This window comes from Salmo salar, chromosome ssa18 (genome assembly GCF_905237065.1).
Source record: "Salmo salar chromosome ssa18, Ssal_v3.1, whole genome shotgun sequence".
Taxonomy (NCBI): Eukaryota; Metazoa; Chordata; class Actinopteri; order Salmoniformes; family Salmonidae; genus Salmo; species Salmo salar.
The window spans coordinates 27,040,788-27,057,955 of NC_059459.1; the positions used below are offsets into that span (position 1 = coordinate 27,040,788).

Consider the following 17,168-nt stretch of genomic DNA (forward strand, 5'->3'; position numbering starts at 1 on the left):
CACGCTCAACAGTTTGCCGTGTGTATCAAGAATGGTTCACCACTCAAAGGACATCCAGCCAACTTGACAACTGTGAAAGCATTGGAGTCAACATGGGCCAGCATCCCTGTGGAACACTTTCGACACCTCGTAGAGTGCATGCCCCAACGAATTGAGGCTGTTCTGAGGACAAAAGGGGTGGGGGGGTTTCCTAATGTTTGGTGACTTATAGAGTATGGTTACATTTTATTTGCTGTGTTAAACCTACCCTTTGGAATGAATTCAATAGCAACAGTGAATATATTTAGTTATGTTTCTCAATAATCATTCTCATAATAGCACATTGGTAGTAGTCAGTAACAAATATAAAAGCTGGGCTTGGTTAAAACGCTGGATGGGAGACCAAAGGGATAGCTGTAGATAGATCAGCTCTCCAGTAAGAGGTGCTGCCCAGCATATAGTATTTTCTTTCTAGTAGATATAACATTGAAGATCTGATGTTGTTTCAAAGTTACAAATACAACATATTTTATACAAGGTTTGTCTATATTGAAAATTGGTTACAATGATGACAATCTTGTAGTTTAAATTTCACCCTCAACAATTTACGTTGATTACTTTTCTTTCAAATCCAATGTACACTGAACAAATACAGCGCCTTCAGAAAGTATTCAGACCTTGACTTTTTCCAAATATTGTTACGTTACAGCCTTATTCCAGAATAGATTAACTTGTTTTTTTCCCCCTCATAAATCTACACAAAATATCCCATAATGACAAAGCAAAAACAGGTTTTTCAAAATGTTTGCTAATTTATATTTAAAAAAAACTGAAATATCACATTCACAAGTATTCAGATCCTTTACTCAGTAGTTTGCTGAAGCACCATTGGCAGCGATTACAGCCTCGAGTCTTCTTGGGTATGACGCTATAAGCTTGGCTCACTTGTATTTGGGGAGTTTATCCCATCAAGCTCTGTCAGGTTAGATGGAGAGCGTTGCTGCACAGCTTTTTTCACGTCTCTTCAGAGGTTTTTGACTGCAAATCAAGTTTGACTGCATTGTGCCTTTAAAAATATGTGTCAACTTTTAATACAGCAAAATGTAGATTTTAAGTAGAATGTGTACAACGTGATTGAACAACTAAAAAGGACTACATGAATTCACCCACACAACTTATTTTTTTGTTTTATTTTCAGTTGTAATATTCATCAGACTAAAGTTAGTCACTGAAGCTGATGAGACATTGTTTATAAATTCTTTGGCAGCTTTTTACCAAATTGTCTACATTTCAATGAGCCCTTTTAATAGTGATGGCATGATTTTTACATCAGCGTGTTAATTTTATTCTATATAAATGTACAGAAAGACAATAATGCAGAAGCTCTTAGAGCTCTATTCACATTTCAGTCAATCATGCATTAGTTATATCTAAATACACACAAAAGCATAAATGTGCAACCATTTTCAGTACGGGAATCCAATATGGACTCAAATGCTATTTTTAGTTGTGTGCAAGAAAGGCACAACCTATAATAAAACGCAACTTGAGTTTCCCATATATACAGGAAATGTGGCCAAAATATATATACACAAACAATGGCAAATTACCATTTCAGTTAAATAACCTTTTTAGCAATTCAGTTCAAACTTAACAATCAACTCTGCCAAAGCTATTGCACTTCCTATGACAGCAAAAACATTGATTTCTGTATGCTTGTTCAGCAGCAGTTGTATCATTGCAATGCTACCACCAATAAGACTTGATCCAATGTACTGTAAGACTGGGAGGTGGAGCAAAGTATTCATCTAAAGACAAGTGCTGGGTGTGTAATGGAGGTGGTTTACTGGGTGGTGATGAGCTTGACGATCATGTGGATGATACGGGAGCCTCTCGGGCAAGTACACAGGTCCATGCTGGGGTTTCTGATCTTATCTTCAAGGAGCTGGTCCAGCTCCCAGCGCAGCTCCTTCACCAGCTCTGCCACCTGCAGCCACACACAGGAGATACTGCAGTCAGGAACACAGAGCTGATTGACGAAGAGCTTATTACTCATTATAATGGCCCAGTTCCCCCTGAACACGTGAACTGACCAGGCTATAACTAGGGGCCAGGTCAGGATCTTAAATCGTCATTCTGAGAGTGATAACCAATCAGCTGACCTGGTGCGATGCTGCGGCGAACCGGATCCAGCCGTCGTCCAGGGAGATGACGAACTCTCCCTTCTGCAGCTCCACGTTGACCTGTCCCCCCCCAAACAGCACCAAGGGGTACACCGACACCATGCTGCAGTCTCTGATGAACACACGGCTCGTCTTCACCTTCTCATGGTACACCAGGTAGGGGCTGTCGTAGTGGCGCACCTGAAACCACCACACACAGGCATACACAAACTAACATGGTATCTATTGTGTGGTTGTTTAGTTACTGTAAAAGAGTAGTGGTTGTCTGTACTTTATTCATGAGGCTGTGTGTTACCGTGTAGTTGACGGAGGAGGGGTGTACGTGGACACAGCCGTCATTCTTGGTCATGTAGCGCAGCTCGTCTGCTTTGGGCTGCATCTTCACCGCTCCTTTACTGGTCTGCTTGAACTTCTCATGAGGAGACCTCACCTAGCACAAGGAAACACTGGCTCAGCTCAGGTACACACATTATACAAGGACTGAGCTGTTGATCATGCTGGATGGGTGAAGGCTCACCTGTACTACATTGGGATACAGGGCAGCACAGAGCATGGCAGACATCAACCTGATGTTGTCAGAGTTGAGGTTGGCCTGTCCAAGAGTTAAAGGGTGAAATTATTCACTTAATGATTTATGAACGGATTTTATATAGCAATGCAGGATTTATATAATGGACATTTCTTAGATACATATTTCTCAATAAAGCATCCTACCTCACGGCCCGTAGCCTCCATTATACCATCAGTCCCTTTGGCAGCCATTCTCTCAATGACTCTGGCCTTCAGTCCCTCCTTGACGAAGCCAATGTCAGACAGCAGCTCTGTAAACTGCCTCTTCAGACTGGCTATCTCCTGCACACCACAAAGCACATCTCAGACTCCTGCAAGTACTGTACAATACATGGTAGTACTGCCACCTGTCAGGAGACGATGCCACAGAACAGTATTTCACCTGTAAGCCCCGGCTAGACAGGAAGTTCTCTCTGCAGTACTGAAACCCGGCCTGATTCCCGTTTTTGGCTGCACCACACCAGCCCTGTGCAACGGCAACACATATTACATTAGACAGTCACATATCCACTGCAAATCGTATGTAGAGCTACTCTGTGTTGTAGATGGTTCTATAAATTGAATTGCCACTCAGAACCTGTTCATCTGTTTCTCAAGGCAAATGCAATTTTTCCATAGCTGGTTCAGCTAACATTTCAGTATTGAGTGAGTGTTATGGCATGTCAATATGGATGACATGGTTAGAGGATACACAGTGGAGTGGTTCAGGTCTATCCAGTATGTACAGCACAGCACCTTGTATGCCTGCAGCAAGGCCAGATGGTCACTGTTGGCCAGGGCATAATTCAGCTTCTTCTCATTGGCCTCCTCCCTCTTATCCCAAGGAGACACCTAGCCACAGGAAGAACACACCGCAGGAGAGGAGAGAAAGGAGGAAGCAGGAGAGGACACAGGAGAGGGGTGAGAGCACAGGAGAAAGACTTGAGACTGAATTTTTTTCATTACAACATTCACAGAGTGAACGACAGGAGTTCACACTTCACAGTGATAATTCTTAATTATTGCTCCTTTCTTTCAGTTAACGTTTCTACTCATTCTCAAGACCATTGGTAGGCTCAGAGCCACAAATGGTAGTTAGAGGTGGCTTACGAAAGGGGATTTGAAGGCCAGGCTGGCAGCGATGGTGAGGGCAGGGTCCAGGCAGCGAAAGATGGCACCAAACAGCATGAGTTTGCCAATGCGGACGTCCACAGGCAGACAGGCCAGGTGATAGCCCAGAGGGGTGAGCTTCTCGTCGGCCGTCAGAGCCCCCAGGTCCTGCAAACGCTGCTTGGCCGCATCCAGACTGCCCATGGCCGGGGGCTCGATGAGCCGAGAGAACACGGAATCCAATGGCCGCTCTGCAAACACATCCAGGATCTTAATCCTGAGAGGTGGAAGTGGGGATAAAGACAGATGGAGTTGGAGAAAGAGGGCAGTTGGGAAATCTCCAAGGGAAAATGTTTACATTGGTGACAACATCATGAGTTCCTATATTGAAAATGCAGGGAAGGTTCAACTGAATGACGGTCAGTGGTTAAATAAGAATGTACATGAGACAGTACATGAGTAAATAACACCTAATTGGCCAGTTGAGAGCACCACGAGAAGCACAGTGCTGTAGTAAGGGGACAAGAATCCTGTTCTGCTCTGATTACCTGAGGCAGAGCTGCTCCAAGGGGACTCTCTGGATCTCTGGCAGCTGCTGCTCTGCCAGCTGGTGTTGGAAGCAGTGACTGGTGAAGAGATGGAAGCACACCCCTGAGGCCACGCGGCCCGCTCGCCCTCTCCTCTGCAGGGCGTTGGCACGGGACACCCACGACTCCTCCAGGCTCTCCATGCTCTTAGAGGCGTCGTAACTGAGGGGACAGACTGAGTCAGCCAAATAACACTCACATACCATCTGGTCCAATGTGTTTTATAAGCAGCCTCACAGGCACAGTTATCAAGGACTTGGTCCCCTCCTTACAACAGGTTAGTGTAGAAAATATATGAGTTGTACCCAGTAACAGAGTCTGAACTTATCCAATGTGCGCTTATCAGAATTTGAAACCAGTTGAGCGTATTGGAACACAGCCCCGTCTGCAAAGACATCAGAGGGTTTAGAGGTCAGAGGTTATAGTACCTCTTCTCCTTCATCTTGCCTGAGTCCACCACGTAGACCACGTCGTCGATGGTAACGGAGGTCTCAGCGATGTTGGTGGAGATGATGATCTTGGTGACGCCCTCTGGTGGCCGCTTGAACACAGCCTGCTGCTCCTCGTTAGACAGGGACGAGTGGAGCGGGTACACCACACACCTGGGACACACACTTTAATACACACACAACTACATCCACAACAAACATAACCCATCTACAGCTGTACCACCATCACAATCACACCGAAATCAGAATCTCATCCAGTACAGCGGTCCATGTATTTCCTTACCTGGCTCTGTTCCGATTGTTGAACATCCTGTTGGACTGGAGCTGCTCATACAGAGTCTTAATCTCAGCCAGGCCTGGCATGAACACCAACACAGCACCTGGACAGAGCAGGACAGGGAAGGTTATGTTGTTACAGGAGTATTAACACCCGGGTACTGCATAACTTCATGGTCAAATGTTAACTAAAGTGAAATCATATTGTGACACCTTTACTGTGCAGCTATCCATCTGTCATTCCTAGTTATAATTCTGTCTGTAGTGCTCGCTCACCTGGAGGGTAGCTGTGGTCCCCGTCCACAATATACTCCAGTACACTCTCCACCAGATCCATGTTGATCTTATCCAGGTCCATGGCAGATATTGTCTTCAAGACAGACTTCTTGGTGTCTTTAAACAAACAAAAACATCCTGATGAGCATTCTCCTCCCAGACAAAGGAGCAGTGCACTATATAGGGAATAGGGTTCCATTTCAGACAGTGTGGTGTATTTATCAGAGGGGAGATCAGAAACCTTTGTATCGGACAGTGAGTTCCTGCAGGCTGAGCTGCTGGTCAGGGATGGAGTCTTTAATGAAGTCTTTTTTCTGGAGGTTCATGAAGGACCACATGTCGTCTCCCAGCTGGTCCACGGGGTCTTTGCCCCCCCCTCTGCCCCCCTTACTGCCTGATGAGGACTTGTCCTTCCCCCCGCCCGAGCGCATGAACGGACTGCCATCCTCAATCACATACCTGGGAGGAGAGTAGAATGTACAGGTCAAACAAACCTGAAGAACAGAAACAATACCTTGTTGTGTTTATGGTACAATATTTCAGATTTGGGAGTGCGATATTTACCGGGTTTTGGCAATTGCATCTTCCAGGAAAAACTGGTCGACAGGGAAAGTGCGTCCTGGGAAACACAAGAGATCGTGAGGTAACTACTGACTGGTCTAACTATACACCTTGCCCTAAATATGCTAAGAGGCTTCAAGGATGCGGACGGAGTGTGCTGGGGTAGATGGTGTGTATCAGTACCTGGTATGTGGATGGTGTTACAGTTGTTGTAGTACTGGGAGAAGAGGTCAGCGTTGAGGGTGGCACTCATCAGGATGATCTTCAGGTCTGGTCGCTGGACCATCAGATCCTTCAACACCAACAGGAGGAAGTCACTGAGGGAGAGGGACGGAGGGAGAGCGAGAGAGCGAAAGAGACAGTGGTCAAAAGCACAGGGAGGCTACTAGCACGATAGTGAGTGAGTCTGTATGCTGTTGGCTTTCATGTTTATGCATACTAATAAGTATCTCACAGTGTGTATGTGTTTGATATCTCACCTCTCCTCTGTGCGCTCATGCACCTCATCCACTATGACATGAGAGATCCCTGTGAGGTCTGCCTCCCCCTCCAGCCTCCTCAGTAGAACTCCTGTGGTGCAGTACAGCAGCCTGGTGGCCGCAGACTGAGGGAGAGAGAGACACACACACGGGGGAAAGAGAGAGAGGGGGGGATATGAGAGAGAGAATATGAGAGGGATATGAGAGAGAGAGAGAGGCGGGGGGATAGGAGAGAGAGAGTGGGGGGGATATGAGAAAGAGAGGGGGGGGGATATGAGAAAGAGAGGGAGCAAGTATAATTCACGTAAAAAAAAACAGCTTTAACTAGATTGCAAGGTTATGCATGTGAGCATGTGTACAACATTGAGTTCCACTGACCCTGACGGTCTCCAGGCGGATCTGGTAGCCCACTGAATTACCGAGGCGTTCTGCCCGCTCCTGTGCCACCCTCTCAGCCACAGAGATGGCAGAGATACGGCGGGGCTGGGTGCAGATGATGTTAGCCACCTGGTCAGTAGGCCCACTCAGAGATGCATCCAGAATGAACTGAGGGATCTGGGTGGTCTTACCACACCTGTACAAGTCCACCACAAAGACACCAGATATTAACACCAAACACAGAACACTGCAAAATGCAACATCTCTAGTAACATCTGTGGCATTCCACACAAACAATTGTCTATAACTAATTACTAGATTTTACTTTCCAGATTGACGCAAATATTGAAAATGGTCCTTGAAATATGCCATATTGGCCATAGTGTGCTGTGCTGCAGTGTACTCAGGCCTGTCACTGACTCACCCAGTCATGCCACTGACCACCAGCACCTGGCAGTTGTCCAACAGGTCCAGGATGTTCTCCTTCTCATTCCAAGCAGGCAGCTTCTGTCTCTGCTGCAACATGGAGGTGAAGCGCCTGGATGACTGGCAGAGAAAGGAACAGAACAGACATTCACATATCATCATTAGGGAGCGAGCTTTTTCATGACTACATGTTTTCAGGCGTACGGATATGGCCATAACTAGTAATGGACAGGACTGATGAATCGCAAGTCTCCCATACAACCAATAGATGGAGCTAAATAGCATAAGACAGGCTGTTTACATGTCCCTCTTGTACTGTAGTAACGGCCCAGAATGAAGTACGTTCTCCACTCTACCTGTTTTGTCCTGAACTCTCGACACAGTTTGGCATTCTCCTTTTGCTGGCTCCCTGTCCTCTCTTCATGTCTCTTCACCATCTTCTTCCTCAGGTTGACATAGCTCTCGGTCTCAGGAACCACCACTTCTTCCTCATCATCCTCCTCCTCCTCCTCCTCCTCCAAGTCTTCTGTGGCCTGCTGTGTCCTGTGGCTGCTTGTTCTGTTAGTTGGGGAAGTTCTGCTGTTGGCGGTGCTGTTGTTAGTTGGGGCAGTTCTGCTGTTGGCGGTGCTGTTGTTAGTTGGGGCAGTTCTGCTGTTGGCGGTGCTGTTGTTAGTTGGGGCAGTTCTGCTGTTGGCGGTGCTGTTGTTAGTTGGGGCAGTTCTGCTGTTGGCGGTGCTGTTAGTTGGGGTAGTTCTGCTGTTGGCGGTGCTGTTAGTTGGGGTAGTTCTGTTGGTGTTCGTACTACGCTTGCTCTCCACGTGTGATGCCGTGTTGCTCCTCCCACTCTTGCACTTCGTCATGGCAACAGCAGCAGGGGGTGGAGCCACTACCACAGGGGGCAGGGAGCTGTATTTATGATGGGTGACTGACAGCAGCTCCTTCATGGTGGCCTCGTCCTCGCAGCAAGTGATCAGGGTGTAGACCACGGGCTCCCCCTCCTTCGCTGCAGCCAAGGCCTCCCCGAACAGATGCTCTGTGACACTCAGCCTGGCTGCGGCCCCTATGGTCTCATCGTTAGTGCTGAAGGCCACGACAGGAGCCTGGAAGGGGTAGCGGTTCCCTTTAGGGAAGCGGACCTCCAGCTCGTACTCTGGAGAGGAGTAGCTGCTGAACCCAGGTTGGCTGGCTCCCACGGGGTCTTGAGGGCCCGAAGCTGTCCCCTTGGTGGGCATCTGGTGCTTATACTTGCACTTAGCTCCAAACCTGCATCCGGCACCCTTTAGGTAGAAGCTGCAGACGTCCCTAATTTGAACGGCGTCGTCGGTGCGAGCAGATGCGTTCTGTTTTCCTCTGGCAATGTCGGCCAGGAAGTCGGGGTCCAAAGTGACAGTCCAAACGCTGTTGGCGATACGCTCGGTAAAGCGGTCGCCGTAGATGGCGGTGAGGGCCAAGGCCTCCTCCTGTCTCTGGGTGAGGCACTCGTCCATGGGCGCCCCTTGGAGGCCATCGGGGGAGACAGCTTTGGGGCCGTAGCGCTCGGAGAAAACCTGGAGGAGCAGCTGTTCCATGGTGGCTCCCACCTCCCCAACACCTGCCTCCAGGGCCTGCTTGCTGCGCTCCCGGTCGAAACCATACCTACACACAACGCCGAGGGAGGGATGTTAGAAACGACACATCAAGACATGACACATTCATCACAATGACTGGAAGCAACCCCCTTCCTAAACAATTTAAAAGTGTCACTAAATATCCCACCCTGACATATCATTAGAGCTGAGATGGGTACAGAAAGTGAAGTCTGAATCTAAGTGGTGTTGATACCTGCAGAGCTTTCCTATGGCAAACAGTCCTATGACTGGCTCGGGAGTGGGCCGCCGTTCATCCTCAGAGTCAGGATCATAGACGGGGCTCTCTGCACGCTCAACAGGCTCATCATGGGTGTTCCAGAACTGCCCTTCTTCCCGGTAATCCAGCTCATCATACTCCTCCTCTTCCTCATACTCCTCTTCTTCACTGAGAAAGGAAAGGTGGGTTAAGATCACGTGATGTTATTAGTCTATTCGGGTAAACAAGGTGACACCTGATACATCCCTAAACAAATCTCTGCCGAGAAGAAAACACCATCCCTGAACACAAACCAATTATTCTAATATTATACAGTCCCCCAGTGTTCTGAAGGCACCCCAGTGTTCTGAAGGCACCCCAGTGTTCTGAAGGCACCCCAGTGTTCTGAAGGCACCCCAGTGTTCTGAAGGCACCCCAGTGGACAGTCTCTCACAGTATGTTTTGAGAACACTCACTCATATGGCTCGTCGTCGTAGTCCTGGGTCTGCAGCTCTCTCAGCAGCTCTTTCACCTGCTCCTGGTTCTCATTGGTCATGAAGATCTTCTGCATGGGCATGTTGCCCATCATCTCAGGCCTGAGGCGAGGCCTGTCTTCATCCACCAGCCTAGGCCGAGGTCTCTCGCTAATTAGGGACTTGGGTAAACCCCTACCATTAACCTTTCCCCTACCCCTATCTCCGCCACCTCTACCCCTCCCTCCACCAGTGCTCCTTCCCCGTCCTCCTCTACCTCTGCTGCTACCCCCGCTGCCCCCACCCCTTCCTCTGCCTGAGGTGGGCCTGTGGATAGAGAAAGAGAGATGAGAGAAATAAGTTAATTATTCAGGCTTATTCCACATTTCAAAAGATCAGAGCAAGCATGACTACTCTAGTAGCTAACTAATTATCTTAAGACGAAAGCTCAGGATAAGAGTGTTTGCTAAATTACTAAAATGTAAATGTAATTACACTGTACCTGGCTGAGCGACTGGGTCCAAAATCAAGGCTGAAATCGTCACCGTCATCCCAGCCACCACTAGCTGCCTTTCCACCTCCTCCCCCTCCCCCACCACCTCCTCCTCCTCCCCCCCTTCCTCTTCCTCTCCCTCCTCCGGGCTTGTTAAATCGCCCTCCACCTCTGTTGGGCTGCCCCCTCCTTCTTCCACTCATTTCACGTCTCTTTCTGTAATCCAAAGTATAATCACACCTGAAGAGAACAAAAGCAGACAAATCAAGAGGTACATTATTAGTGCTATGGTGTCAACCCTGCTCAGGGATGACAAGTATCTTGAGTTAAAATGTCTGTCTATTTCATGAATAAGGTCTACACAAAACTAAGTGCATAGTCATTTGACACCTGATTGTGATCTGTGCTAAATGAGAGGAAGATACAGTAGTCGACCTGTATAGAGAGAGAGAGATGCAGTCTAATACCAGATGTAGTTTGCAACGAGCCTTTGACTATTCAATAGCATAACACATTGCCAGGTAACTATGTTATTATGCGCCGGACATACTTCTTGCATTACTGTAGCACTCGGTTGTTTTGCAGTTGCTGACTTCACTTCCTACTCTGGGCTTCATTTTTTAGTTCAATGACACATACGGCGCCGGTGGCCATAATTATACAAGGCACGGTGACGGTGCCTTAAACGGGAGAACCGGGTAGCTAAAATTGTTCTTTCTGGCTGACAAAACACGTTTACATCGTGTTTAGTTCATAAAACGCAATGGGTTGTGGGCAAACGAGATAATTGACCAGAATGACTCAACAGTACACTTAACAGTCAGCTAGTACCGAAGATGGCTAGACAGTAGCCATGCTAGCTACCGTTAACGTTAGCTAGCTAAATAGTTAGCCTAGCTACCGGTAGGTCGGTAGAACACATTGTTTATTTCTTTATGGGCAAGAGGACATTTAGTGAAAGCTTTTGCTTTAAAAACAAACAAAAAAACACGTACTATCTACGAACGGTCGAGGAAAAATACATAAGAGAGACAAATAACAGGTTATTTAACCAGAGACCGAAGAACATGTACAAACCTGACACAAAGCTGATCGGTCCACCGGCAAATTCAGCTTCTCTCTCATTGGTTAATGAATCAGAGGTCAAAGTTTCTTTTCCGGTGAAAGTTGTATAACTTTAGAGTTGCCATGGTAACATAACGTTTAGGGAAGTGCAGAGTGCAACAAAATCAGCTGGACCAGCACGAAAATAGAGAGTAAGATATAGTCATGTTTGAACTAGCAACACATCCGAAATGTGTAGACTGGCTTAACAGCCAGACAGCCAGCTAATGACTCAACATTAAGTAAATTGTCAAAGCATCACAAACATGTCAGGTGAGTTGCTAGCCAAGTAAAACTCCACGGTGTACTTGACGGTCAGTTGATGTGAAGTACATCATGGAGTTAAGTTTTACTGGCTAGTTAGCTATCTAGCTACAACATGAGGTTGGTGGCACCTTAATTGGGGAGGATGGGATCGTGGTAAGGGCTGTAGAAGAATAAGTGGAATGGTATCAAATACATCAACCACATGGTTTGATGCCATTCCATTCACTCTGTTCCTTATAATGTCATTATTAATTAAGTGTTTTTCCTGCAGAGAAGAAAGGAAAGGCCACAGAAAGCAAATGTACAGACCAGACTTCACAGACCATCCTATGTATATCCTAAATATTGTAAATGTTTGTGCTTTAGGCTAACTATTATCCTATGTATCAGCGTATGTTTTGAACTCCACTCATATATTTCATTTCAGAGGAACACAGTTTGAAAGTATCCTATATTTTCCAGAATGGTGACAGATATGGGAAGTCCTCATATCATATTGACTCAGTAACATTAGATTTTTGATTCGAACTGTTAGAACCACATGTTCTAACCAGCTGCATTGTGGGCTGTCATAACCAGAAGGTGAGTGCTGCAGGTTCACAGAGGAATTTGTGGTGAGAAGTGGCATAGGCAAACATGGTTTCAGGGTGGGTACTCTGCTGTGAGTGGACAGTGCTCCATCTATTCCATACGGAAGGCAGAGGGACTCTGGAACATCCCTCTGGGCCAATGTATGAAGGGGACTTAAAGACAACATGTACCACGGCACTGGGACATACAGATTCCCCGATGGGACCAAATATTGCAGCAGCAAGAACTGGTGAACCCATGACTTTAGCATGTTCACTTTTTCCTGTCACAGGCTAGTAGTGAATGTTAGGCTAGGCCTATGGCTAATTATAGCTCTATTTGTTGTTTTTGTCTAGGTTGGATGGTGACGGGAAGTTCACAGATTCTCAGGGACTTGTTTGGACTGGAGGCATCCACAACAAGGCAGCTCCTGGCTTGAAACTTAAACTCAACATGGAACCCATGAGGGCCTCCTGGGTGGCGCAGTGGTCTAAGCTGTGCCACCAGAGATTCTGGGTTCGAGCCCAGGCTCTGTCGGAGCCAGCCGCAACCGGGAGGTCCATGGGGCGACGCACAATTGGCCCAGCGTCGTCCGGGTTAGGGAGGGTTTGGCCGGCAGGGATATCCTTGTCTAATCGCGCACTAGAGACTCCTGTGGCGAGCCGGGCGCAGTGCACGCTGACCAGGTCGCCAGGTGTACGGTGTTTCCCTCCGACAGATTGGTGCGGCTGGCTTTTGGGTTGGATGTGTATTGTGTCAAGAAGCAGTGCGGCTAGGTTGGGTTATGTTTCGGAGGACGCATGGCTCTCAACCTTCGCCTCTCCCGAGTCCGTAGAGAGAAATGAGAAATGTCCTCTGGTCTGATGAAACAAAAATAGAACTGTTTGGCCATAATGACCATCATTATGTTTGGAGGAAAAAGGGTGAGGCTTGCAAGCCGAAGAACACCATCCCAACCTTGAAGCACGGGGGTGCCAGCATCATGTTGTGGGGGTGCTTTGCTGCAGGAGGGAGTGGTGCACTTCACAAAATAGATGGCACCATGAGGAAGGAAAATTATGTGGATATATTGAAGCAACATCTCAAGACCTCAGTCAGGAAATTAAAGCTTGTTCGCAAATGGGTCTTCCAAATGACCCCAAGCATACTTCCAAAGTTGTGGCAAAATGGCTTAAGGACAACAAAGTCAAGGTATTGGAGTGGCCATCACAAAGCCTTGACCTCAATCCTATAGAAAATTTGTGGGCAGAACTGAAAAAGTGTGTGCGAGCAAGGAGGCCTATAAACATGACTCAGTTACACCAGCTCTGTCAGGAGGAATGGGCCAAAATTCACCCAACTTATTGTGGGAAGCTTGTGGAAGGCTACCTGAAACATTTGACCCAAGTTAAACAATTTAAAGGCAATGCTACCAAATACTAATTGAGTGTATGTAAACTTCTGACCCACTGGGATGTGATGAAAGAAATAAAAGCTGAAATAAATAATTCTCTCTACTATTATTCTAGCATTTCACATTCTAAAAATAAAGTGGTGATCCTAATTGACCTAAGACAGGGACTTTTTACTAGGATTAAATGTCAGGAATTGTGAAAAACTGAGTTTAAATGTATTTGGCTAAGGTGTATGTAAACTTCCGACTGCAATTGTACATATAACAAAGTTAGACTCCAGTGAGAGGGAGATTTTAAAGGCACCTAATAAAACGGCACATACAATGTCCTTGTTCTTCCCATAAAACTCCTGCAATGAGTCTCTTCATGGTCTCTTCAAGATTTCTGCCTTTATCAAAGACTGAAGTAAAAGAAGCAAATACTAAACTTAAGAACGGGAAGCTTAGAAATAGTGCACACAGAACAGATCTACCACTTCTCAGACTTGCTTTCAATGCGAATGACAGATCTATAACACACAGTTCTATGTGAATTTGGTCAGGTCATCCAAAAAGTGATATATTGCAGCTTTAACTGTTTATAATCAGCATAGTAATCTAGATCAGTGGAGGAATCCATCAATGAATGTTCTGTTTCTGGAATGCCAACAAGAATGTATTTTTACTCACACCATTTACCATGACACAGTAAAGTGTGTGGTAGAATGTATACCATGTATACAGTGTTTATGCTTAATGTCTGCATCTGCTGTTAACTTTGTTCACCAAATTCAGTTATGTGACGAATTTCTCAATAACACGTGTGTTGGTTATGCCTATAAGTGTCTTCAGTAAATCATCAAACATCTGCTGAGAGATCATAGATAACTTAGTTTCCTTTTATTTTGGAGTTGTGTATTTTGATGAGGAATTCCTTTTAAATTTTTTACCCCTCTGACAAAACAAGCATAGGTCAGAGCAGCACTGCCCCTTGTCAATTTGCTGTTCCAGGCTATAGCCTAATGATATAAGGCAGGCTGGGCCTTTCTCAGAGAAAGAGGACTGGACATGACTTTGCCTACGCTTTAGTTCACAGATGTTGGTAATTCCCCCTTTTAGCTAGCTTGGAGTGCCTGGGTCTGTTGATATGGGTGTAGAGGGTGTGGGCTGGGGGTGGTTGTTGTGGTTTGTGGTTGGAGGAGTGGGAGGTAGCATGGCACATGTACTGCATCACCCATCCATCGTATCAGATCGGAGGAGAACATGCCCATACCTCCATACGCTTATCAGGGTGAGCGAGAACAGCACTCTACAAACACACAAAGAATGAGAACATTGTTCACAGGAAGGCCTTGATTTGTGGGAATAGTGTGACCTTCATTGAAACACGAATCTCTTGTTGAGCGTCTGAACTAGCTTTTCATCCCCAGTGGTCCTGTGCTGCAGCCTTCCAAGCACAAGGCAAGAACTTGTGACACTGGTAACAAGGCTATGTTACATAAGGAGGGGCAACACACAACTCCCTGATTTCTTGGAAAACAACCAGCTAGCACATTTGGTTAAGATTTCCCTTCACTTGAACTAAGGGGCCAAGCCCGAACCATGAAAAACAGCCCCAGACCATTATTCCTCCTCCACCAAACTTTACAGTTGGCACTATGCATTTGGGCAGGTAGCGTTCTCCTGGCATCCGCCAAACCCAGATTTGTCTTTTGGACTGCCAGATGGTGAAGTGTGATTCATCACTCCAGAGAACGCGTTTCCACTGTTCCAGAGTCCAATGGCAGTGAGCTTTACACCGCTTCAGCCGACACTTGGCATTGCGCATGGCGATCTTAGGTTTGTGTGCGGCAGCTCGGCAATGGAAACCCATTTCATGAAGCTCCCGATGAACAGTTCTTGTGCTGACGTTGCTTCCAGAGGCAATTTGGAACGTGGTAGTGAGTGTAGCAATCGTTTACAGACGGTTATACGCTTCAACACTCGGCGGTTCCGTTCTGTGAGCTTGTGTGGCCTACCCAGTGGCGATTTTAGCATGTAAATCTTGGTGGGGCAAACGAACAAAAACAATTGGGGGATGCATGCCAGCAAAGCCACTACACAACACTAAACAATACATTAATTGCACTATAACGGTGACAAACGGTGCCCACAAACTGGTCGGGCCTACATAAAGCTGTCCCAACAGCAGATTACCACTGCTACACCTGGCTATCAGTGGAGCCTTGTCTGGCAATATAACAGTTAATTCAGCCTCATTTACTGCCTTTTAAAAAAACATAGCTGATATGGCTGACTTGCTTAAACAAATGTGGTTTCTACTGACAATTGAGATGTACAAACTATGGCATAAGGAGACGACAAGCGGATAAGAGGCAATCCGTAATTTCGATTAAGACATTAATGAGAGAGCTAGTACGGACGTAGTCAATATAACTATTTGTTCAGCACTTTTGAAATGTACAGCGACAGAATTCAGAACATGGGCCTTTCTTACAGTGTTCTCCCTGTTCACCAAGTCAGAACCGTAGGATAAATAAAGGGGGCATATGAGCAGACAATGAAAGCTCTTACAATATTTGATTATTACATTTTTCTTAAACAGGTTATAGGCTACACGTAAGAGGGGAAATATACCAAATTATTAGGGTGAGGCAGCTTACTACACAACATACGTACACTTAGTATTACTTTCTTAGCTACAGTATACACATCTCCCTGGCATATTACATCATTTATGCAGCAGCATACAAGACATTTATGGACTCACCTTATTGTGCTGTGCTCACTTGAACAGGAAGGTGGCACAGCGGTCCTTCGTGGGCAAATTTTGTCATCAAATTCTGGTATTCTCTGGATTTATGGTGCTTTCAAGACAACTGGAAACTCAAAAAAAAAAAAAACAAGGTTGAATCATGATGACATCAGTGATCTTCAGGTCGTAGCTCTAGAAAGAGGCCCGAGTTCCTGACCTACAATTCCGAGTTTAGGCCATTGCTTTGCAATGCTTACAGTCAGCCACTGATTCCTTCCAAACCACTCATTGTTGAATTTGCGATTTCCAACTTGTTGTGTAATATTTATGTTTAATGGCCGATGAGCACCGATATGTTGTGTCTATAATTTCTCTTCATTATTTCTCTTCATATGACAAGGATTAAAAAGAATTTGCCAGTAGATTGTCAACTTGATTCATGATGATGACTGCTAAGATTTTGAAAGTATGATGTTGACATGATCAGTCCATGGATGGGTACTTCTAATGTAACTCTATGGAGCTCTACCCTTAGATTTGGAGGTGACAAAGTGTCCCCATGAGTGACAGAACAGTGAGCCAATCACGGTGCAACTAGAGAACATTACCAACCCCTGCGTATTTTCCACTGGCTGCCCCACCACCACAGAAAGCACTGAGCTAGGCTGAAACACCTGTATTTTGGAGCTGCCTTACTCAAGAAAGCAAAAAAGAGACCATGTTTGTATGCAGCTTTATTAACTCAAATATATATATTTCTTTACATTGTTTGCAAACTGGTACGTGACACGTATTAATGTGAAAATAACATGCAATACAGGCAATTTGTGTGTATCTTGCTAAAAATGTCAGGCTCAAAACAGATGGCCGGGAAAGCTCTAACAGGGCAGACATTTTATGAACTGTCTTGTTGGAAAGGTGGCATCCTATGACGGTGCCACATTGAGAGTCATTGAGCTCTTCAGTAAGGCCATTCTACTGCCAATGTTTGTCTATGGAGATTGCATGGCTTGGTGCTCGATTGTATACACCTGTCAGCAACTGGTGTGGGGTGTCC

The 17,168-nt window shown here is 46.1% G+C and overlaps 1 protein-coding gene and 1 long non-coding RNA gene across 2 annotated transcripts; one reads left to right on the forward strand and one right to left on the reverse strand.

The window, feature by feature from the left end:
- Positions 1-1,154: 1,154 nt before the first annotated feature.
- LOC106577153 (putative ATP-dependent RNA helicase DHX57) lies at positions 1,155-10,159 on the reverse strand. Its single transcript, XM_014154953.2, has 22 exons — positions 10,053-10,159; positions 9,554-9,877; positions 9,075-9,266; positions 7,610-8,888; positions 7,252-7,373; positions 6,828-7,023; positions 6,450-6,574; positions 6,154-6,287; positions 5,974-6,028; positions 5,651-5,868; positions 5,410-5,526; positions 5,141-5,237; positions 4,837-5,010; positions 4,370-4,570; positions 3,822-4,098; positions 3,468-3,563; positions 3,115-3,198; positions 2,877-3,014; positions 2,680-2,754; positions 2,458-2,592; positions 2,142-2,342; positions 1,155-1,966 (listed from the first exon to the last, which is right to left on the reverse strand). Exons 2-22 carry the CDS (start codon positions 9,664-9,666, stop codon positions 1,823-1,825), a joined length of 4,173 nt encoding a protein of 1,390 aa, XP_014010428.2. The 5' UTR covers positions 9,667-9,877; positions 10,053-10,159; the 3' UTR covers positions 1,155-1,822.
- Positions 10,160-11,182: 1,023 nt separating this feature from the next.
- LOC123728713 (uncharacterized) lies at positions 11,183-12,673 on the forward strand. The gene is made up of 2 exons (XR_006760410.1): positions 11,183-11,420; positions 12,341-12,673. It is a non-coding gene; the product is annotated as an uncharacterized lncRNA (long non-coding RNA).
- The last annotated feature ends 4,495 nt before the right edge of the window (positions 12,674-17,168 follow it).